At 41.6% G+C, this 24,990-nt stretch overlaps 2 protein-coding genes across 2 annotated transcripts in view; both read left to right on the forward strand.

Annotated features, from left to right (window-relative positions):
* The first annotated feature begins 1,910 nt into the window (after positions 1-1,910).
* On the forward strand, positions 1,911-11,032 carry LOC118856766 (zinc finger and SCAN domain-containing protein 31-like). Its single transcript, XM_036767254.1, is given in 4 exon segments — positions 1,911-3,120; positions 3,686-3,833; positions 8,315-9,408; positions 9,410-11,032. Coding segments are annotated over 4 exon segments (1,698 nt in total). The 5' UTR covers positions 1,911-2,706; the 3' UTR covers positions 9,452-11,032.
* A 13,496-nt stretch (positions 11,033-24,528) lies between these two features.
* The window catches only part of LOC118857932, a 77,735-nt gene continuing 77,273 nt past the window's right edge, over positions 24,529-24,990 (forward strand). The window contains exon 1 of the mRNA XM_036768395.1: positions 24,529-24,576. The gene's annotated coding sequence lies outside the window, so the exon portion shown is untranslated. The remainder of the gene's footprint in view (positions 24,577-24,990) is intronic.

Raw genomic sequence — 24,990 nt, forward strand, 5'->3', positions numbered from 1 at the left:
ATCTAACTCTAGAATTATTGGCTGATTCTATGTTGTTTTGAAATCTTTTGGATGGCTGAAGATCTGGAAAGACAAATGGCTCATGAGTTCCGGAGCTGGAACTAAAGTACATACAAAAAGGAATAATCTGTTCACTCTGGAATTAAATGCACATTTAAGTGACTTGACCCCTCTATTGGCCTTTCAGTTTCTTGTCCTTCCCAGCAGTGAGGTTCACTGCTGTGAACTGCCAGGTAAGAGGAAAGGCAGGTACTTTATGTGGTCCTCTGGCACCCTCTACTTAATGGTATGTCAGTTTCTTTTGTGTTTATTCTTTCCTGATCTTGGATGAAGGAGTGTTCCAAGAGTGGTTGTGCCCAGGCACCTGGGAGAATCCTTTAAAGCCATGAGGTCCCACTGGCAATCAGAGTCAGTAGCAGAGTCTGCTACGTGGTAGCAGCCAGCTCCAGAGGAAATGCAGGACTGTGCTGGTAATCAGTTCATATTGGCTCTAGAAAGCCAGCTGGTACATTTTCAGGGTGAGCATTTACAAATCAGAAATCAGCAAATGCTACAAATCAGGGCATGAGTTATTGTTTTGTCAATTATCTACTCTTAAGGAAATGATGGAAAAAAGTCTTAATGCTAATTAAACTTAAAGGTGTGTCATGTGGACATTCTATTATCTTCCCCCAACACCCCAAGCCAGTTATTAAACATTTACCAGCATAGCCCTGAAGAGCCCAAAAAAATGAGGTGGAAAAATAGTCCCTTGGGAAGGATGACAACTTTAGCCACAGTGATAGAGAGGCATTGGTTACGAACTCTAGAAATGCACCAATCTTCAGAGCCCAGCAGAGACCTAAGCCTTTGTCCTTTCAGTTGATTACAACTCCCCAATGACCCCTTTTGGACTTTTCTTACAAAGATGTTAGAGTGGTTTGCCATTTCCTTCTCCAGCTCATTTTACACATGAGGAAACTGAGGCAAACATAGTCAAGTTTGAACTCAGGTCTTTCTCATTCTAAGCTTGGGTCTATTCACTGTGCCACCTAGCTGCCCAAAGTGTTAGGGTTCCTGGGATATGAATCCGAGACCTCTCCCACCCAATGCCAGAATCCTAGCCCTAGAACTAGACTTGGACCCAGGAGCCACAACCTAAGCCTAAGGGGAAACCAAATAAGGACAATAGAGAGGGAGAAAGGATTTTCCGGGCTAGGAGTTTTGAAGTACCTTTCCACCCTACATATTCTACACATATGCTTTACTCTCATTGTACCCTAAGTTTGAGCCCACTCTCCCTGAGAATCCTGTATGTGCAAGGAGAGAGTGTGCCCCTGGGTGTAAGAGAATGTTTTTGTAAGGACTGTTCCTGCTATACCTTCTTATTAAATTTCTAAAGGGCAATGCAGTTGTGGTGGATGATCGATAAAGAAGAACTCACCACACCGGGGATACAGTAGTAGAAACAATTCCTCAAGTTTACCCTGAGCGTCGTAAGGAGCCCCAAGCTGTTACGTGTTACAAAAGGCTGGTAGCTTTAGGGCCATGCAGGCCAACCTCTTCGTTTTATAGGTGAGGAAGATAAAACCAGAGAGGCTAAGTGATTTGCCCGAGGTAGGATTTGAATCTAGGTCAAACAGCAGTCTCCGACCTTCCCTGGACAGAGAGAGCCCAGGAGCAGGCCCGCCCCGGCTGCACTGGGGGAGCCTGGGCCCGGACTCTGGCGGTTCGTCTGGTGCGGAGAGGGGGGCCCTGGATCCCAGCTCCACGTTCTCTCGACCCCTCTCCTTCTCCCCGGCTAGTCCAGGGGCCCGCCCCAGGGATCCCTAAGGAGGACGAACCACCGATCCTCTAGGTCGGCTAGAGAGGCGAGAATCGGATGACATACTTCCGGTTTCTATAGACCAGGAGATAGAGAGGGCGGGGTCCGGTGCCAGGGGGCGGTGGCGAGACCGACTCCTGGACTGGGGGAAAGGGCTCAGGTCACCTGAAGCGCCTAGGGGGTGGGCGGGGGGGCGGAGGAGCCCCGGAGTGGGACGACAGGAGACCGAGAAGAGTGCGGGTGTGTGGGGAGAGGGAGCCGTGTTGTCCCGGGGTCAGGCCCCCCCCCCCGGGGGTTCCCTAGGGCTTTGCGGAGCTTCCAAGGAATTCGGCCCTGGCAACCTCTGGACCATTCCCAAAATCCGGGACATGTTTCGCTTGTGCATTTTCCTGAGCCCCTGGACTATTGGCACTGTGAGCCGGTGTGAGCTGGTTTGTTTTGTTTTCACCTGTTACCCTTGTGTCTAGTTTTGGAAAACAAAGGGCTGACCTGACACAGACGTGTGCCGGCAAATCTTGGTGTTGAGGATTCTGAAACGATCCTGGTCACTTTTTACCAACCTAAAAATCGGTGAGGTTAAAGAACAGGGCGTGCCAAACCTTGCTCTTCTGTTCTAAAATGGAAACATTTTGAAATTTGAATTAGTATTTTGTTCAGCGTTATTTATTCCTGTCACAGTTTTGCTTTATTTTCACTAAATTTATCTTTCCCCTAGCCTTCATCTAAATTACTAAGCATATATTAAGTGCCTACTATGTGCCAGGCTAAGTGCAGGGATTCCAAATTCTTGGACGCATTGATCATTTGTCTAAGTTAATAGTGAATACTTTAGGACCGCCCCTGAAAGAAGAAACACTCCCAGGGCATCTCAGGTAGAATGAGCCTTCAATGCTGTCCTCAGAATGGCTTGGCTGAGGGATGCTGTAACCCTAGTTTTCCAGATTTCTGAGGAGCAGAAAAAGCCTGTGAAAGTGAAGGAGGAAAAAGACCTCACCTTTAAGCAGGAATTTCAGCTTCGAAAAGACAACTTCTCTGGCCAAGAAGTCTTCTGCCAACGTTTCAGGCGATTCCACTACCAGGAGATCTCTGGACCTCGGGAATCTCTAAGCCAACTGAGGGAACTTTGCCATCAGTGGCTGAGGCCAGAGATACACACAAAGGAACAAATCCTGGATCTGCTGGTGCTGGAGCAGTTCCTGGGCATCCTGCCTGAGGAGCTCCAGTCATGCGTGAAAGAATACGATTCTTTGAGTAGAGAAGAGGTTGTGACTATGTTGGAGGATTTGGGCAGAGAACTTGATGAACCAGGACAGCAGGTGAGAATAGGAAGTGTAATCGACTATAGAAGGAACTACTATAGGAGAACCTACAGAACTTTAGCAAGCAGAACTAGAAGAGGAGAATTGGGTTTCTTTCATTTCTACAAGGCTGGATTAGTTATTATTCCCTGATTTTCTCTTATTAATCAATAAACATTTATTAATCCACTAGTATGTGCCAGGCACATATTAATTGCTGGGGATACAAAATGAGGCAAAAGACAGTCCTTGCCCACAAGGAGCTTACAATCTAATAAGAGACCGTATGCAAACAAATATATACAGAGCTACCTATGTACGGGATAAAGAGGAAACAATTAACAGAGGGATTGGAGAATGCTTCCTGTAGAAAGTCAGGTTTTAGCAGGGATGTAAAGGAAGCCAGGAAGGTCAGTAGTTGGATGGGTTATTATTTGCCTTTGGGGTGTGGAATGAAACTCTAATTCTAACTTTCCTTGTCCTATTCTCTAATTCTGTATCCCCTGTGGTCTCTTCTCTGGAGTTTGAATTATAATACAGACACTGACTTTTCAGAAGTACAGCTCTATCCAACTTTCCTTAGGTTTCAGTCCATGCGGAAGGATTCAAAGGGTCGTGGAAGGAGGTGGTACCCCTGGAAGCAACACAAGAGTTATTGAGCATCCGACTGCAGCTTATGGAGACTCAGCTCAGATGTGAATCCTCAGCACTCCAGCCCTTACAAGAAATAGGTGAGGAGTTGAAATCATCTGAGGAGGCAGGTGGAGGATCAGTGGTGTCTCCTCTGAGGAGAGCAGTGAGTTTCTTATTCTAAGAATAGGAATGTGAACTGCAATATGCTAATCATTTCAATGCCTGGTATTTTTTTTTCTTTTTCCTTTTACATTACACAGTCAGGCTTGCACTATACAGCTATGCCAGGGGAAGTGTGATTGAGAGAAGGCAGCATGATTTTGTGGGCGGAGTGCTGGAATCCTAGTCAGGAAGGCCCAGGTTCAAATCCTGCTTCAAACACTTACCAGTCGTGACATTTAGCGAGTCACTTAACCTTTTGGGGCCTCCGTTTTCTCGCCTGTAAAATGCTGAAAGTAATAGCACCTACCTCACAGAGCTGTTGTGAGGACCAAATCCTATAATGATAAATAGTATAATATAATGTAATGACATAGCGCATGTAAAGCACTATAGAAATATTGATGGAAACGGCGAATATGAACTTGGACAAACTTCAAAGAGAGTGGAAGCTAGAAGGGCCTAGTGTGCTATGGTCCATGGGGTCATGGAGAGTCGGACAGGATGGGATGGCTCAACAACAACCACAAAGTATTATTATCAGTTTAACTGTACACCAGAGCAGTCCCTGCCCTCTAATAATTTACATTCTACTGGGAGGGATCTAGTATGTACACAGAGAAAGAAATACAAAGAAGTTTCAGGACAGAAAGAGAGTACACTAACAACTGCAGAAATTGGGAAAAGCCTTGTTTAGGAGGTTTCATCTGAGCCTTTTAAATACAGGGATTCTAGGCAGAGAAGAAAAGGGTAGTGCATTCCAGGCTTGTGATATACATATATGCAAAGGCATGGAGGCAGGAGATAGAATGTTAATAGTTTATAGGCCAGTTTAGATGGAATCCATAGTGTATGAAATAAGATTGGAAAGGTACATGGGAGCCAGATTATGGAGGGCTTTGAATGCCAGGTTGGGGATTTCATAGTCTATATCAGAGGTTTTTGTATTATTTATTACATTGTTGTATATTGTTTGTGTTATATTATTAATATTTTATATATGTAATATTTTACATTAGGAAGCCACTGAAGGTTTTGAGCAGGGAAACCATACTGTCAGCTTGAGCAACACCCATGATTAGTGGTCATGACATGGATGAAGAACCAGCAAAGGAGACTGAAGAGGGATCAAACAGGAGGAGAACCAGGAGAGAGCAGTGTCACAAAAATCAAGAGGGAAGATAATATCCAACACCGTCCAATCCTTCAGAGGGTCAAAAGGATAAAGATTTGGCAATTAAGTGCTTAATAAGTGCTTTTCATTCATTCAATCTAGGACACTCACTACCAACTAGAGTTTGGAAGCAAGATTTTTCCACCAGAGTTAAGGGCATCACTATCCTTCAAGTTACTGAGGTTTATAACCTCAGAGTTATCCCTGATTAATTCCTCCTTACCCTCCTATCCAGTCAGCTGACAAACCTTGTTTATTCTGCCCTTATGTCGCCCTCCTTGCACTCACATAGGTAACATCCTAGTTCTGGTCCTGATCACCTCTAGTTTGGACTACTGATAGATCCAGCCTCCCTTTCTGAACTACCCTCTACACAGCTGCAAAATACCTAATACCTAAAAATTACCTAAAAAAGTCCACTGCTGGACCTCCTCGTTCTCATCCTGTTTGATCACTCTTCAGTATCCTTTGCTTGTTCTTCATCCATGTGAAGACAACTAATCATGGCCCTTTACGTTAACTATCCTTACTCTGTGATATCAGCTACCCTTGGGTTCACTTATTATCTGTTTTTATAAATTTATGAATCCAGCCCTAGTTTTTTCTCCTGAGCTACAGTCCTAAATCATAAACTGCTTTTTGTGCATTTTGAACTATATGTCTCGTAGGCATTTCCAACTCAACACACCCAAAATAGACCCCAGACTCTTCCCAGTGTTTCACGATGGAGTAATCAAGGACAGTAAGGACTGAGAAAGTCTGTTGGATTTTGCAATTAACAGATGGTTATTTTGTTCTTTGAGAGAGCAAATTCAGCATATGGCAACAGAAGCCACATTACAGGAACCATAGGCGACAGGTGTAGACCATTCTTTAGGAGTTTGGGGGGAAGGACAGGAGAGATTTGAAGGAAGGTTGAATTTTTATGAGTTTAGGGAGATTTGAGCAGTTTTGTTGGCCAAAGGAAAGGAGCCAGCTACATAACAAAGAAAGTAATTGGTGGAGTAAGGTCCCTAAACCAGTGGAAAATCAAGAGCACGATTTGGTGGGATTAGCCTTGATCAGTTGTAATGTAACCCAGACGTTCTAGCAGAGATTAAGGATTGGGGAAAGTTTGTTTACAATAAATAGATTGAAGATTCCCAAAGGTTCTGTAGGAGGCTGAGGTTCTGGGCAGGGATAGATCTGACTTGGGAAGGGACAAGACTGAACTGGATAGGGAAGAGAGAATTGGGGAAGGAATCTGGTTTGAGTCCAGGTGGGGCAATATAGGATAACAGAGCAAGGATTTGGAGATAAATTAGAGGGGCATAATACCTACAGGAGATTGTTAATGTAGAAGTAGCAGAAGTAGGTATTGAAGGTTAATAGGAAATGAGTTTAATAAGAAAAGGACAAGGTAGCTAACATCCGATCTCTGTTCCTGGGCCAGCTCTCCTGGAAACCTGTCTTTTTTAATTACTTAAACTCAACAAATACTAAGTGCTGAGGAAATACAAAGACCTATGTCTTCTCTATCTACTGGAAGACTTGTGCATGCCCCTTTAGTTACTCCTGACATAGTATCTATAGGCGCTTTGCTTTTCTTTCCATCTGAACATAACAGACATGATGGTTGAAAGTATTTTTGTGAATAGTTCCATGTAGCTCTATAGAAATCTCGTCCCATTTTCTTCCCCTTGAGCAGTATTTCTAGCTTCTCCACCTGCTCTGCTGGTCCTGAAAATCAGAAATCTGAGAAGACAAAGTCTTTGAGAAGCAAGTGATAGAAATCATCATCATCATCATAATTTAAGATTTGCCAAGTACTTCATGTTATCTCATTTGACTTTCACATCAAAACTGGGAGGTAGATTCTATTAATATTTTTGTATTAATAATTTTGTATACGAGGAAACTGAGCTGAGAGAGGTTAAGTCCAAGATCACATGGCAAGTTAGTTTCTCATGTACTGTTTGAAATCAGTTCAATGCTATATCCACAATGCCATCTAATATAGACTTTGCATTCTGTTATTTACAGCCCTTCTTAGTCCAGCTATAGTCTTCACATTCCAACTAAGCCAAGTTCCTGAAAGTCAGTATTGTGGGGTCCAAAATGCCCAAACTACAATAATAGAAACTGAGGCAGAGCTCCAAGCCAATAGCACTTTATTAAAGGGACCTGATCCCCTCTAATGAAGTGGGCCTTCGATCTTCCTCATCATCTAAGATACCCCCTGGTCCTCAAGGTCTTACTTTTACAGGGCTTGGTACCCAGACATACAGAAGAGGCAAAGTAAAATACAAAATTTCATTGGTTGATAGACCTTGCTCTTGACCCTCCAGGAGGGTCAAAAATGATGTATCAGCATGGGGGTCACAAGATGGGCAAAGAAGGGATCATTTCCACTAAGTGATCATTAGATGGGCTCCTCCTCATACTGGGCAATAGAAGGTGGTCTGGAGATACAGAAATAAGTTGGGGGACTATCAGTATCATGCCAAAGCATCCTGCACTGGGCTTGGCCACGGTAATTGAGCAAGACTGGGTCGAGGTACCCTCCTTAACATTCTTGTGGTTACACAAGTGAACTTTATTAACTGGCAAATAAATAGTGAACAGTGAATTTATAGCTTTTGAAGTTTAGGGCCTATTATAAGAAAGAATCTGTCTTAATCTAATTATCTCTATATGATAGATGTAAAATATGCATTAATATATGTTTTTCTTGTACTGTTAGTTGACTAAACTGACTAAATGTATATTACTAAGTGAGTATACCACTTATAATTGCTAACAATCATTACCCCGCTGATTAACTGAACTGACTAATACTTATTGGAATAAAATAGGGGTCCAATAAATCATCTCTCAGCATTCCATCTCCCACTTTTTCTTTTGCACCGGCTCTCAGGCTAGCGTGGAATATCCTCTTTCATCATCTCTCACCTAGACTCTTTCATTTCCCTCAGTTTCCTTCAGCTTAGGTGCCACCTCCTACACAAAGCCATCCTCAAATTTTCTTACTTTTATTTATATATTTATCTCTTAAATTCCCTCTTTCTCCCTTTCCCCGCACCAGTAAAATGTGAGCTCCCTTGATTGCAAGGACGATTTCATTTGCTTTTGTGTTTCCAGCACTAAGCACAGTCTTTTACATGTAGTTAACACTTAATGAAGGCTGAATTGAGTCAAGTTTCTTAGCAGTTTCTTTATTTGTAACACAAGTACCTAGTGACATTTGTATTCTGTTTGTTGTTTCAGAAGATGAGTCTGGGACTGAGAATGAGAAGTTGATTCTAAAGCAGCAAATTTCTTTAGTGGAACCTCACTCATTGCTTTTAAGAAGAGTCATAGTGGATGCTCCCCAGAAACCTGAATCTGAACAAACTTGTGAAACCAAGGGCAGGTTAGAAGGGCATCAAGAAACTCCCACAGTGGAGGGAAGGGAGAAATCTACTTCCCAAGAGAAAGTTTCCAGGGAAATCAGAGAGGTCATTCATAAAAAACTTCCCATGGGAGGAGAGAAAGACCATAAATGTGATGAATGTGGAAAATTCTTTACTAAGAGCTCAAATCTTATTCGACATCAAAGAATCCACACTGGAGAAAAACCCTATAAATGCAAAGAATGTGGGAAGGCTTTTAGTGGAAGTACCAGCCTTTGTCTACATAGGAGAATCCATACTGGGGAGAAACCTTATAAATGTGATGAATGTGGGAAAGCCTTTAGTGTGAGTTCCAATTTGATTCTTCATTATAGAATCCACACATTAGATAGACCTTATGAATGTGGTGAGTGTGGTAAAGCCTTCAATTGGAGTTCAGACCTTATTAAACATCAAAGAATCCACACTGGGGAAAAACCCTATGAATGTAATGATTGTGGGAAAGCTTTCAATCAGAGCTCTGACCTTATTAAACATCAAAGAATCCACACTGGGGAGAAGCCCTACAACTGCAGTGAGTGTGGGAAAGCCTTCAATCAAAGCTCACTCCTTATTAAACATCAGAGAATTCACACTGGGGAGAAGCCGTATCATTGTAATGAATGTGGGAAAAGCTTTAGTCAAAATGCAGGCCTTATATCACATCTGAGACTCCATACAGGAGAAAAACCTTATGAATGTGCTGAGTGTGGAAAAGCTTTCAGTGAGAGTTCTCACCTCATTAAACATCACAGAACTCACACAGGGGAAAAACTTTATCAATGTATCAGATGTGGAAAAAGATTTAGTCAAAATGAAGGTCTTATTTCACATCAGAGAATCCATACTGGGGAGAAACCCTACAAATGTGATAAATGTGAGAAAACCTTCCATAATAGTTCAAACCTTTCTAGACATAAGAAAATTCACATTAGAGAGAGAGAAACCTTATAAAACTAACAAATGTGGGTAAAACTTTTACAGTATATTCCTGTATAGCCTTCAGAGAGTGGATACTTGAGCCACACCATAATTGCAATGCAATACATTCGAAGGGTTTTGGTTATAACTCTTCCCTTAAAACATTAGGAACTTGGTTAAAGCCCAAAGTGGGACCACTAGGTCGTTTTGGTTTTTCTTTAAGCACTTAATACTAACAGTTAATACTCTTTCTCACTGAGCTGCTTATAAAAAGCTCTTGACAGCCAAGGAACTAATCACCTGTTCCAACAATTGCCACTTAAATAGGGTTCAAAAGTTAATTAGCACTCTGGAAAAAAATTGGAACTAAGACCCAAAAGTTACCTTCAACTTAGCTATATTACTATATCACAAAAAGATTAAAGAAAGAGGAAAAGGACCCAAATGTACAAAACCATCTATACTGCCTGTTTTTCCAGTAGCAAAGAACTGGATATTAAGGGGGATTACCCCTATCAGCTGGAGACTGGCTGAACAAGTTATGCTATGAGTGTTACTGTGTCATAAGGAATAATGATAAGGACAGTTTCAGTGAAACCTGGGCAGCCTTGTATAAACTGATGCAAAAGAAAACAAGCAAGTAAGGGAAACAATTGATTCAGTAAGAGCAGCATCATAAAAACAACTTTGAAAGACTTAAGACCTCTGATCATTATGACAACCAACCATGTTCTAGAAGACTGACGATGAAGTATGCTGCCCACCTCCTAACAGAGAGGTGATAGACTCGGTGCAGAATGAAGGATATGTTTTACACATGGCCAGTGGGGGAAAATGTTTTGCTTGACTATGGTAAAAAACCTTTTGCTTTTCTGTTCCCCTTCCCCTCCCCAGGTGTGGGGAGATAGGAAGGAGAGAAATTATTTTTGTTAATTAAAAAAATTTTAATTCGAAAAAAATTAGCCTGGGATCTAGAAGAACTTGGGAATTTTTCATTCAGCAGTGTCTTAACTATTCATTTCCTGCAGGGCTAGCCTTTGTAAACTACCTTGTTTTGTATTTGTGTTGCCAATTCTTGGTCTCCAGGTCAGACCTAGGAATTATTATAAGCACTTCATTGTTTGCTTCTGTCAAAAAGGCTTAGAAAGCCAGTCAGGTGCCTGTAATTAATCTCTGCTAATGAGTTAAGCTGAGGCTGGTGCATATCTTGAGCTCAGGAGTTCTGAACTGCACATATTAGTATGGTGAGCCACCAGGAATAGGGGATAGAAATGACATTAGAAGATAAGATATCATCCTGGTTTTATTTAGAACCTGGAATACTATTTCCATTTCTGGTTGCCAAATCTTAAAAAAGACAAGAAAAAGGAATAGGCATTGGCTGCCTCAAACAACTGGACAGACTAGAGGCAAAAGACTAGAACTCTGGAAAAACAAATAGGTGTCAATCAAATCTATTCTACAAAATTGATAGATTCACATTCATCCTATTCACAACCTAGAGTTCCATACGTAAAACTAAAAGGTAGCCCTCCAACCTTGAAAGACAGACCTAAGTGTAGAATAAATAAAATCAATTAATTTATCATGGTAGTAACCGTATAAAACTTTTTCTTTCAAAGAAATTTGGTACATACTGAAAATATAAACGACTTCAAAATAGTTTAGATATATTTCAGGATATTCTAAAATATCAAAATGTGTGTTTGGGGGTATATAAACCCTTTTAAATTGATATTCAAAAGGGCAGCCATGCTCTCCTACAACATACCCTTGCTTTCATTGTCAGAGATTATACTACACTTAACTGGACCATGCTAGAAGGACCAGAAGGACAAATTATGTTGGCAAAGACAAATTGTACTATGACACATAGTATCCAGATTCACTGCAGAATTTATAAGTTATTTGTGAAATAACCCACTTTTTTTTTCTTTATTCTGACCCTTGGGTTCTGCTGCTGCTCTAGAATCCTTTCTCTGTTCTTCATTAATTGATTCAACAAACTCTTATTAAGCTAGTACTTGGTCCACTGAAGTAAGTGCTTGGGGAAATGCAAAAGTAAATACAGTCATTCCTCAACATTCATGGGTTTCACATTCACAGTTATTCATGGGCTGGCCATGGAGAATTAGGTGGGAATTTTTGGAGATCTGCGGTGTACTTGGGAAAAATTGAAGGTGACATGTGACATGGATATGTAAAGAAAACAAAGAAATTTAATAAGTCATAAATGAAAAAATGCTATATATTATTAATCTGTTTTATCATTTACTACTACTATAAGTGCTTGTGTGTTATGTTCAGTCATGTCCGACTCTTGATGACCCCATGGACCATAGCACACCGGGCCTTTCTATCCTCACTATCTCTCGAAGTTGGCGCAAGTTCATGGTTATTTCGATGATACTATCTATCTATCTCATCTTCTACTATCCTGTTTTCCTTTTGCCTTCAGTCTTTCCCAACATCAGGGTCTTTTCCAATGAGTCCCACCTTCTCATTATGTGGTCAAAGTATTTAAGCTCCAGCTTCAGTATTTGGCCTTCCAGTGAATAGCCTGAATGAATTTAAATATTGACTGATTTTACCTTGCTGTCCAAGTGACTCTCAAAAGTCTCCAGTACCATAATTCAGAAATATTGATCCTGCAGCACTGAGCTTTCATTACACTCCAGCTCTTACAGCCATGCATTGCTGCTGGAAAAAACAAAGCTTTCATTATATGTAATAAACAGTTAAATTTTGTTAAAAGTTTCACTGCATTTCAGTGTGCTCTCTTTGGGAATGCCTCCTCTTTACCTGCCACCCATCCATACTCAGTCAGTTTTTCATAGGAGAAGGAACTCCATGAAATGGTTGCTTTGGCTACGTCACTACTTCTCCTTCTTTGAGGTTTACTCAATCCATATTCCTCACCCAGTCAAGATTCTGAGAGCTGACTTCCAGGACACTTCTTTCTAAACCAATGAGTTCAGTGCCTGGCTACTATGAGAGTCTTTCTGTTCAACTCATGCTGTCATGAATATATATTGATGCTCCCTCAAATAACCTGATCTCCCAATTCCTTAATTTATTCATTTTCCATGACCTATTCCTACACCCCACATACAGTTACACACAGATCTTGCCATCACCTACAAATCTTCCACATCTATGTTCATGAACTCTGAAATTCCTCAATCTGATCATAATCTATTTTCATTTCCTCTCTCCCTCTGGCTTGCAAGTCCAATTCCTATTCTTTATCTTCACTATAACCTTCAATCCCTCCACCCATCAGTTCTTTCCCAGGCCATCACCCCAACCTTTATCCCTTTTCCTTTATGACACCCAGATGATTAAGTTCATCTGTACACCATCCTCCTCTCTTGAGTCCCTTGCCCCTTTATCCTATCAAAGATCTTGCCCTTCTGTTCCTCGGCCTTGTATTACCCCCACCATCTGCTTCCTTTGCTCCTGCTCATTTACTTCTTAATGAGGCTGGAGAAAATCACAAAACTATGCTGACTACACACACACACACACACATCACTACAATTTTATGTTCTATAATCTCAACAGGGCCCTCACAGTAATAAGGTGGTCCGTAATTGATTCACTATCTCACTTATCACAGTGGCTTTTCCAAACTTTTTCTTCCTTCCTTAAACCTCCTCCCTCTCCCTATCTTCTCAGCTGAGAATCATGCCTCATATTTTACTGAAAAAATTGAGGCCATTTTCTGACAGCTCCCTCTTCTCTTCCTCATCTTACATCATTCAGATATCTTCTGCTACCTCCTCCTTTACCCATTTCACATGAAGGGGTGGCCTCTCTGCTTAACAAGGATAACCTCTCCACATGTACAAGTAATCTCTGCTATCTCATACTATCTTCTCCAGAAGATTGCCCCCTCTATCATCCCTACTCTCACTAATTTTCTGGTGGCACAGTGGATAGATAGCTGGGTCTGGAGCCAGGAAGTCCTGAGTTCAAATGTGAGCTCAGACATTTACTAGTATTGCGACCCTAGGCAAGTCACTTAACCTCTGTTTACCTCAGTTTCATCTTCTGTAAAATGCCTATCTCTCAAGGTTGTTGAAAAAATTAAATGAGATATTTGTAAAAGTGCTTAGCCCATAGAAGGTGCTATATAAATACTACCTTTCTCCCTTCCCCTACTGATGGCTTCCCTACTGCCTATAAACATTCCCATGTCTTCCCCCATCAGCAAAACACTCTCACTTGCGATGTCTCAGCTAATTATTGCCCTAAATCTCACTTCCCTTTTATGGCTAAACTCCTTGAGAAGGTGTCTACAATAGGCACCTCAAATCCTTTCCTCTCATTATCTTAAAAATTCTTTGCAACTTGGATTCTGGCTACATCATTCAGCCAAAATTCTCTAATTGCCATTTCTAATGGCCTTTTCGCAATCCTTTTGACCTGTCTGTAGCATTTGAATTTGTGGGGTCGCTGTCTCCTAGTTACTCTCTTCTCTAGGTTTTCATGACAATGGTCTCTTTTGGTTCTCCTACCTTTCTGACCACTCCTCAGGCTTCCATTATCATATCTAGGCAGATGACTTTGAAAACCTCTCTCTTGACCTCCAGGCTCACATTCACAAATGCATGTTAGATATCTCAAACTGATTTCCCATAGATATCTTAAACTCAAGGTGTCCAAAACTGAATTATCTTTCCCCCAAAACTTTTCCCTCTTCCTAACTTCCCCATCAATATCCATAGTATCCCCAACCTTTTAGTCACTCACGCTCACAATCTAGGTGTCATCCTCAATTTACTCTTATACCCCACATCCAATCAGTTGTCGAGCTGATGGACCCCTGAAAAGCCCTTAAACTTCCCCATACATTTCAGCAGCCCAGATCTCTGGCATTCTCCTGAGGCATCTGGCCCACCCCAGTATAATCCTTTTAACTGCCCTTTCATGGTGACCCTCATAGTCTGCACCTGGCCCCACCCCAGGCTACTTGCCACTCCTTGATCCCATCCAGATCTTCTCACAGTCTTTCTATATAAAAATACCAATCTTACTCCCATTAAATTGCACGGATTTTTTGAATCTGGTATTGGTGTCACAAATACCAAAGATTCACTAGGAATCTTGCCCACCCAACCAGTGTCACAATAAACTCACTACTTGGACTGAAAAAAGGCTTGAGTGGTCGAATTCTTTTGAGGCAGGGCCCCTCCCCATACCTTTGCATTTCGGGGTTTCTAGCACTCCTAGCCCGCATCTCATTTCTACCTTCATAACTTCTCTTCTGACAGCACCCTGTTGCAGGTCCTTATCACCTCTCACCTGGGTTGTTGGAACAGTCTGCTGGTTGATCTTCCTGCCTCAATTCTCTCTTCATTTCAACCCATCAGCCAACTCATCTGTCAAATTGATCTTCCTAAAACTCAGGTATGACCATGTTACACACCCCCTTCCATCAATCCAAATATAAAATCTTTGTTTGGCTTTTAAAGACCATTGTAACCAGGCCTCTTCCTATCTTTCCAGTCTTCTTATACCTTACTCTCTTCCATGTACTCAACGATCCAGAAACACTGGCCTCCTTGCTGTTCCTCAATAAGATACTCTATTTACCAACTTCAAATGCTTCCCCATGCCTATAATTCTTTCCCTTCTCATCTGTGCCTCCTAGATTCCTGGCTTCTTTCAAGTCCAGCTAAAAGACCACCTTCTGCAAAAAGTTGTTTTCATGTTGTCACCCTGATTTGACTGTGAATTCCTTGAGAGCAGGGACTGTTTTTTGCCTTTCTTTGTATCCTTAATGCTTAGCACAGTGCCTGGTATATAGTAGGTTTTTAATATAGTTGACCAACCAACTCTAGTGAAAGGGAATCCATCACCTACCAAGGTAGCCCTTTCCTTTTTTGAACTTTTCTAATTGTTAGTGGGCTTTTTTTTCTTATATTGGGCTTAAGTCCGCCTCTTCAGGTTCCGCTCATTGCTTCTAGTTCTGGCCTCTTAGGCGAAACAGAAAATATCTAATCCTTCCTTCACATGATAATTTGTACAAATGCTTGAAGACCACTATTGTGAATCCACTAACTTTTAACCAGGCTAAAAATCCTAAATAGAAAGATCCTCATATGCAGTAATCTCAAGATCTCTCACCATCCTGGCTACCCTCTGGTTGCCCTCCAGTTTGTCAATGCCCTTCCAAAAGGTATTTTGAAATAAGAAATTAAATCACATGTAGCTGTTAACCCTGATAACAAATGACCAAGAGCTACAGCAGCTCTGCAACTGCTGTCAATTCTAAAAAAAATCCAGAGTGTTCACACAGGTTACCGAAACCCCTGTTAACTCTTAAAAATTAAATACAACAAAACCAAATAAAACCAAAGAGCTAACAGTAGTTATAAGCAAAAAGCTTTCTTTATTTTGTTGGAGGAGGGAAACTGGATACATGCCAGGGCCCCCTCTAGTAAAAGACCTGCTTTAGTGTGGTCAAATCTCAATACATATACTAGTGAGCTATAGCCCTGACAATGAGGGGTGATGAGAAAAGTTGATTCGTAGCAGGAATGACGAGAACACAGGTACTACAGGGGCTTGTCCAAGCTCAGAGACCACCTGGTGCTGGTGTGAAACAATTCTGGGATTTTGCTGTGGCTGGATTCATTCAGAGGGGAAGTACAAAGGACTGTTGTTATGCCAAGCTCAGGGCACAGATTGCTTAGCTATGGAAAACAGGGTGTCTCCTAATCGTAAAAAGAGAGGGGTGGTCTTGGCATAGAGGTCTTGACATAAGCCAGCAAGAGACAGCATGGAAACCTCATAATGTATGAACACTAAATTCTACCTCTTTCTGACCTTGCAGTTTCCCCCATGATGAAAAATACTTCTGTTTGCCCACCAATCAACTCAACCCATCCTCTAACCCAACCCTGCTAAAGTTCCCTCAGTTTACCAATCTCTTCTAGACCCCAGATCTCTGCCTGATTGAGTCTTTCTACTCTGATCATTAAAAAGTGACACTTAGATACAAGCGAAGAAAGACCCCAGCTTCTCTTTCTTTCCTGAAACAGGAAAAGGGCTGGACTTTCAGGAACTCAATGAAACCCAGGGAACAACCTGACTTTTGGAACCCATGCCAGTGTCACCAACAAACAGCCAGCATTCCACATATGGTAAAAGGCAAAACTCTACCTGCCTAGTGTCTGACTAGATCCAAGCCTTATTTTATAGATTAGGAAATGGATGCCCAGAGATGTTCACTGATTTGCCCAAAATCACATGGCTCATCAGATGTCCCACTTCAGATCTTTCTTCCTTTCCACTATGCTTTCTAGGATGCCTGCTCAATTGTTAAACTTGCTTTCCCTTGGTTAAACCTTTTCCTTTCCCACTCCTTCCTTCTTGCTCTCACCAAACCCTGGGTCCCTCTTGATGACACTATATCCATGGCTATGTTTTCCCAATACTGGGTATACTGTCATCCATACTCCCTGACTCATTGATCGTGTCAGTGGAGTCAAAATCCTCCTTGCTTTCCGTTGCTACTTCCATAGTCTCTTACTCCCACTATCACTTAGTAACCTCTCCTCTTTGTATTTTGTTGCTCACATAGGTTACATGTGTCAGTATGGATCTGTCTAGATGTGGCTCACAGAAAGGTATGAACAGATATCTCTAGTGTCTCATCCTGCTCCAAGACTTTGAACCCTGCCAGGATGGAAATCAGGAGTTTGGAGACAGAGATTGGCCACCCTGCTCTTAAAGAAAGGAAAGCTGTATCTCGCTGTACTCTGTCCTCTAATGTGAGGATCATTCCCTTTCTTAAATGTGCCCCTCTTAATACTTAGCCCCATGATACCCCAGCCAGAAATTTCACTCTTACAGTATTAACTTGGATTGTATATGGGGAAAAAACCTAATACTTGGGGGGGGGGGCAGACCCAAGATGACGGCGTGAAAACAGGGACTAGCTTGAGCTCTACCCCAAATCCCTCCAAACACTGGTAAAAAAAGACTTTAAACAAATTCTAGAGCTACAGAACCCACGAAATGACTGAGTGGAACAAGTTTCCAGCCCAAGATGGCCTGGATGGTCGCAAGGAAGGGTCTATCACACAATACTGGGAGCAGAGCCCAGCCCAGTGTGGGCTGCGCCAGGACAGACCAGGATGGAGCAGACTGGGCACTCAATCACTGGCAGCTGTGGTGGTTTCCAGACTTCTCAACCCACAAAGGCCAAAGACAATGTAGCAGAGGTCAGTGGGAAAACTCTTGGATCTGCGTGAGAGGGCAGCAGAGGTGGCTGCAGCAGCAGTGGTGGCTGCTTCTGGAGCTCAGGGCCCACAGACTGTGGGGGGGGATCAAGTGGCTGATCAGTGGTAGTGCAGGGATCTCTTTGCTGTCACTGAGGCAGGGTCTTCTTGCTTTGCCCTGCTTGTATCTGGGTTGCAGTGTTGGCTGGCGGTCCTTGGGGGAGGAGGAGCCCTGGTATGGCAGAGCTCTTGGTGGCTGTGGAGAGGGAGTCCTCCTGGTAGTTACATGGCAGAAAGGAGTGCTTACACTCACAGACCAGAGCACAGGCCAGGAGAGGAGTATCATACCACCTCAGAATAGAAGTACAGCAGTACAGAAAACAGCAGCACAAAACCCCTGAAGCTTGGGACAGAGCACTCTCCACTCTGTAAGCAGTCAAACCCTGACAAAGAGTTCAAAAGTCAAGTAATTGGCTGGGAAAATGATCAGGCAATGTAAAAGGACTCAGACTATAGAATTTTTTTGGTGACAAAGAAGATCAAAACATACAGCCAGAAGTCAACAAAGTCAAAGATCATCAAAAGCCTCCAAGAAATACATGAATTGGTCTCAGGCTGTGGAAGGGCTCAAAAAGCATTTTGAAAATCAAGTAAGAGAAGTAGAGGAAAAATTGGGAAGAGAAACCAGAGTGATGCAAGAAAATCATGAAAAAGGAGTCATCAGCTTGCTAAAGGAAACCCAAAAAATACTGAAGAAAATAACACATTAAAAAATAGACTAACCCAAATGGCAAAAGAGCTCCAAAAAGCCAATGAGGAGAAGAATGCCTTAAAAAACAGAATTAGCCAAATGGAAAAGGAGGTCCAAAAGATCACTGAAGAAAATAGAATGAAGCAAGTGGAAGCTAGTGACTTTATGAGAAATCAAGAACTTATAAAACAGAACCAAAAGAATGAAAAAATAGAAGACAATGTGAAATATCTCATTGGAAAAACCACTGACCTAGAAAATAGAACCAGGAGAGATAATTTAAAAAATTATTGGACTACCTGAAAGCCATGATCAGGAAGAGGAAATCAAAACAATAATTAGGAATTATTTTGCCCAATTGTATGCCCATAAATTTGACAACCTCAGAGATATGGATGAATATCTACAAAAACATAAATTGCCCAGGTTAACAGAAAAGGAAGTAAAATTTCTAAATAACCCCATCTCAGAAAAAGAAATTGAGCATGCCATCAATGAACTCCCTAGGAAAAAATCTCCAGGGCCAAATGGTTTTACATGTGAATTCTATCAAACATTTAAAGAACAACTAATTCCAATACTTCGTAGACTATTTGGGAAAATAGGTGAAGAAGGAGTCCTACCAAATTCTTTTTATGACACAAATATGGTACTAATACCCAAACCAGGTAGAGTCAAAACAGAGAAAGAAAATTATAGACCAATTTCTCTAATGAATATTGATGCAAAAATTTTAAATAAAATATTAGCAAAAATATTGCAGCAACTCATCACGAGAATAATACACTATGACCAGGTAGGATTTATTCCAGGAATGCAAGGCTGGTTCAATATTAGGAAAACTATTAGCATAATTGACCATATCAACAACAAAACTAGCAGAAACCATATGATCATCTCAATAGATGCAGAAAAAGCCTTTGACAAAATACAACACCCATTCCTATTAAAAACACTAGAAAGCATAGGAATAAATGGAACCTTCCTTAAAATTATAAATAGCATCTACCTAAAACCATCAACAAGCATTATTTGTAATGGGGATAAGCTTGATGCATTCCCAATAAGATCAGGGGTGAAACAAGGATGTCCATTATCACCCCTACTATTCAATTTGGTACCAGAAACGTTAGCTGTAGCAATAAGAGAAAAAAAAGAAATTGAAGGAATTAGAATAGGAAAAGAAGAAACTAAATTATCACTTTTTGCAGATGATATGATGATTTATTTAGAGAATCCTAGAGAATCAAGTAAAAAACTACTTGAAATAATAAACTTTAGCAAAGTTGCAGGATATAAAATAAACCCACATAAATCCTCAGCATTCCTATGCATTACTGACAAAGCCCAACAGCAAGAGATAGAAAGAGAAATTCCATTCAAAGTTATTGTAGACACTATAAAATATTTGGCAGTCTATTTGCCAAGACAAACCCAGGGCCTATATGAACGTAACTATGAAACACTTTTCACGCGAATAAAGTCAGATCTAAATAAATGGAAAAATATCAGTTGCTCATGGTTAGGCCGAGCTAATATAATAAAAATGACAATTTTACCTAAATTAATCTATCTACTCAGTGCCACACCAATTGAACTACCAAAAAAATATTTTACTGAGCTTGACAAAATTATAACAAAATTCATCTGGAAAAACAAGAGGTCTAGAATATCTAGGGTATTAATGAAAAGAAATGCTAGAGAAGGTGGCCTAGCCATACCAGATATTAAACTGTACTACAGAGCAGCAGTCATCAAAACTACCTGGTACTGGCTAAGAAACAGAGGTGTGGACCAGTGGAATAGGATAGGAATACAAGATGGAGAAGTCAACAACTATAGCAATCTACTCTTTGATAAACCCAAAGAGACCAGCTTCTGGGCTAATAATTCACTATTTCACAAAAACTGTTGGGAAAATTGGAAAATGGTAGGGCAGAAACTGGGCATAGATAAATATCTTACACCATATACCAAAATAAAGTCAAAATGGGTTCATGATTTAGGAGTAAAGGCTGATACTATAAGTAATTTGGGAGAGCAAGGAATAGTTTACTTATCAGATTTATGGAAAAGAAAAGAATTCATGACCCAACAAGAGATAGAGAGCATTACAAAATGCAAAATGGATAATTTTGATTATGTTAAATTGAAAGGTTTTTGTACAAAAAAAGCCAATGTAACAAAAATTAGGAGGGAAGCAGAAAATTGGGAGAAAATCTTTACAACTAGTATCTCTGATAAAGGCCTCATTTCTAAAATATACAGGGAACTGAGCCAAATATATAGGAATACAAGTCATTCCCCAATTGAGAAATGGTCAAAGGATATGAACAGGCAGTTTTCAGAGGAAGAAATTAAAGATATCTATAGGCATATGAAAAAATACTCTAAATCACTACTGATTGGAGAAATGCAAATCAAAACAACTATTAGATACCACATCTCTCCTGTCAGATTGGCTAAAATAACAAACCAGGAAAATGATAAATGCTGGAGAGGATGTGGGAAAATTGGAACATTGTTACATTGCTGGTGGAGTTGTGAGATGATCCAGTCATTTTGGAGAGTAATTTGGAACTACGCCCAAAGAGCCACAGGAATGTTCATACCCTTTGACCCAGCAATACCACTTCTAGGGTTGTATCCCAAAGAAATCACACAAGTGGGAAAAGGACCCATATGTACAAAAATATTTATAGCAGCTCTTTTTGTGGTAGCGAAGAATTGGAAATCAAAGGGATGCCCATCAATTGGGGAATGGCTGAACAAGCTGTGGTATATGAAGGTAATGGAATAGTATTGTGCCATAAGAAATGGGGATGATATGGACTTCATAACAACCTGGAAAAACCTACACGACATAATGCTGAGTGAGCGGAGCAGAGCCAGGAGAACATTGTACACAACCACAGATATATGGATTCCGTGAGGACCAACCCTGACAGACTTCGCTATTCTCAGCAACACAAGGTGCAAGGACAACTCCAAAGGACCCATGATGGAGAATGCTATCTACATCCTGAGAAAGAACTATGAAGTTTGATTGCAGATTGAGGCACACTTCATGCTCACCTTTTTCTCTTCTCTTTTGTTTTTGTTTCTGGGGGTTTTTTTTTGGTTCCATCTCTTCTTTCTCATGATTCATTCCATTGGTCATAATTCTTCTCCACAACTTGACTAGTATATAAATTAATTCAATGCGAAGTTATTCGTGATAGTTATATGAGATTCCATGCCATCTTGGGGAGGGAGGGGAGAAAATCTGGAACTCAAAATTATGTAGAACCGTCTGTTGTAAACTGCCCTGATATTCTAGAACCAGAAGGCAAAATAGAAATGGAAAGAATCCACCAATCGCCTCTTGAAAAAGATCCCCAAAAGAAAACTCCTAGGAATATTGTAGCCAAATTCCAGAGTTCCCAGGTCAAGAAGAAAATATTGCAAGCAGCCAGAAAGAAACAATTCAAGTATTGTGGAAACACAATCAGGATAACATAAGATCTAGCAGCTTCTACATTAAGGGACCAGAGGGCTTAGAATATAGTATTCTGGAAGTCAAAGGAGCTAGGATTAAAACCAAGAATCACTTACCCAGTAAAACAGAGTATATACTACTTTAGGACCAAATATAGATTTTCAATAAAATAGAGGACTTTCAAGCATTCTTGATGAAAAGACCAGAGCTGAATAGAAAATTTGACTTTCAAATACAAGAATCAAGAGAAGCATGAAAAAGTAAACAGGAAAGAAAAATCATAAGGGACTTACTAAAGTTCAACTGTTTACATTCCTACATGGAAAGATGATATATGTAACTCATGAGACCTGTCTCAGTGTTAGGGTAGTTGAAGGGAATATACATACATACATACATACACACACGCACACACACACACATATATACACATACCTAGGGCACAGAGTGAGTTGAATATGAAGGGATGATGTCTAAAAAAACAAAATTTAGGGTGAGAGGAATATATTGGGAGGAGAAAGGGGGATATAGAATGGGGTAAATTATGTCACATAAAAAGTGGCAAGAAAAAGCTGTTATAATGGAAGGGAAGAGGGGGGAGGTGAAAGGGAATGAATGAATCTTGCTCTCATCAGATTGGCTTAAGGAAGGAGTAACATATACACTCAGTTGGGTATCTCACCCTACAGGAAAGTAGGGAGGAAGGGAATGGGGGAGGGAATGCTAGAAGGGAGGGCAGATTTGGTGAGGAGGTAGTCAAAAGCAAACACTTTTGAAAAGGGATAGGGTCAAAGGAGAAAACTGAATAAAGGGGGACAGGATAGGATAGAGGGAAATATAGTTAGTCTTTCACAGCATGACTATTATGGAAGTGTTTTGCCTAGTGATACATGTATAACCTATATTGAATTACTTGACTTCTCAAGGTGGAGGGGGGGGAAGAAGGGAGAGAATTTGGAACTCAAAGTTCTAAAACTAAATGTTAGAAAACATTGTTTTTACATGCAACTGGGAAACAAGATATATAGGCAATGGGGTATAGAAATCTATCTTGTCCTAAAAGAAAGTAAGGGGAAAGGGGATTGGGGGGGAGTGGGGTGATAAAAGGGAGGACTGACTTGCGAAAGGGGCAATCAGAATATATGCCATCTTGGGGTGGGGGAGGGTAGAGAAGGGGAGAAAATTTGTAACTCAAAATCTTGTGAAAATGAATGTTGAAAACTAAAAATAAATTAAAAATAAAACAAATTAAAAAAAAAAACAAACCTAATGCTTTAAATCTTCCCTTGATGGGTTCTGTTCTTATTCATTTCCTAATATCATTGCTAGCATTCAAATGAACAGAACTGGAGCAGATTCAAAGGGCCTTCTGGATTTTTATACATAGGCACCCACACACTGAGAAAAATTCTTAAAATAATAGTTTTCTAAAAACCAGTTTTAGAAGCAGCCATTGTCTGCTGTCATAAGCTGGAGGAAGATTATCTAAAACCCCACCCCATTTAAAGTAGGTGACTAGATGCTAGCTAGATAACTTTAACCAGGTGGGAGAAAAAAAGTCTTTACTGAATCAATCATAGGTTTTAGACTAAATGTGAATAAGTTCTTGTTCAATTGAGATATCTTTGCAAACCACTGGATTAACTAGAGTGAATATAAGAAGTCTATTCAGATTAATTGAGGAAATTTGGTCACATTCTCTGGATCATCACTAGCATATCAGCTCAGTACCTAGGGATTCAAGTGTCTGGCAGGTTAGGATGGAAGCCTTCCATCCAAATCGCTGAGAAGGAATCACCTGGGGGAAGGAGCCTTGATCTGGGTCACTGTTTCAGTCTCAGTCGCCTCTCCACTCTTGGTCAGAGAAGGACTGTGAGGACCGTGTAAGTTTTTAAGAATTCAGAAGATTTTGCAACTCAAATTGATCGTCCGTGTCAACCCACTCCCGACGGCCCCCGCCCCCAATAAACGCCCTGTAGTTCTTAACATTTCCAGGATCAAATTTAAAATTCTGTTTGGCATCCAAAGCCCCTCAGAATCTAGTCTCTTCCTGCCTTTCCAGTCTTCTTACACCCTACAGCACCCACCCACCCACCCACCGACAGTGCAATTTCACCGGCTGTCCTCGAAGCCTGGAACTCTCTCCCCGCCCTTCTCCGCCCCTGGTCTCCTTGGCTTCCTTCTACTCTCAGGTAGAGTCCCACCTTCCCTAGGACTTTCCCAGTCCTTTTAATCTCAGCGCCTTCCTGCTGAGATTATCTCCACAGGATCCTATCCATTGTTTGCACGTGGATGGTTCGCACGCTGTCTCCGCCTTTAGACTATGAGCTCCCAGAGAGCGGGGACTAATTTTGGTTTTGTTTGTATAACCTGTACTTAACATGATGCCTGGTATATAGTAGGTGCTCAATAAATGTCTGTTGACTTGCTGATTTGCCAGGCGCTGTTATATAAATAACGACGTTAACCAACGGATAACGTACTCCGAAGGGACAAGATCAAAGGGAGGCTAAGGCTGGTTGCCTGTGGTGGGGAGGCGGACAGGGGTAGATTGAGCAAAAATGACAGATGAGGGAGAGAAAACCTAACGACTCTTAAACCATCGAGAAGGGGAAGCCTCCGGTGTTCCTAGATGGGACCCGGAAATGAAAGCTGCTGGCTCTACGGTGCTGGAAACAGAGGGAGTGTGGCGGCCGCCGCTGCAGCCCTTGCTGTGGGTGGGTGTTGTGTCCGAGAGGCTCGCTCTCCGTCCCCGCCCCGCCCTCCAGGGGCACTCTGACACCTGACTGGTCTGTTTGGGGCAGGAGCTGCAGTGGGGAGGGGGTACTAAGCAGCTGCGGCCCCGAGCGCGCGGAGGAGCCCCCGTCCTCTCCGCCCCTCCCCCTCCCCAGCCTAGGCTCTGCAGGCGCCGAGCGGCCCCCGCCCCTGGGCCAGAGCGAGGCAGAACTCTGGGGGGAGGGGGGACACAGTGCCCAGGGGGAAAGGGGGAAGGGTGAGAGACTGGGGGTGGGGCGAAAGGGGGGAGACCGAGAGCCGTATCCTGGAGAGACATAGAGACTGGGCGGGGGGACGGGGACGGAAGGGACCAAGATCTCGGGGAAGAGAGACCAGGGAAGGGAGAGACCCCGGGG

The sequence above is a fragment of the Trichosurus vulpecula genome, chromosome 7 (assembly GCF_011100635.1).
Source record: "Trichosurus vulpecula isolate mTriVul1 chromosome 7, mTriVul1.pri, whole genome shotgun sequence".
In the NCBI taxonomy this organism is placed as follows: domain Eukaryota; kingdom Metazoa; phylum Chordata; class Mammalia; order Diprotodontia; family Phalangeridae; genus Trichosurus; species Trichosurus vulpecula.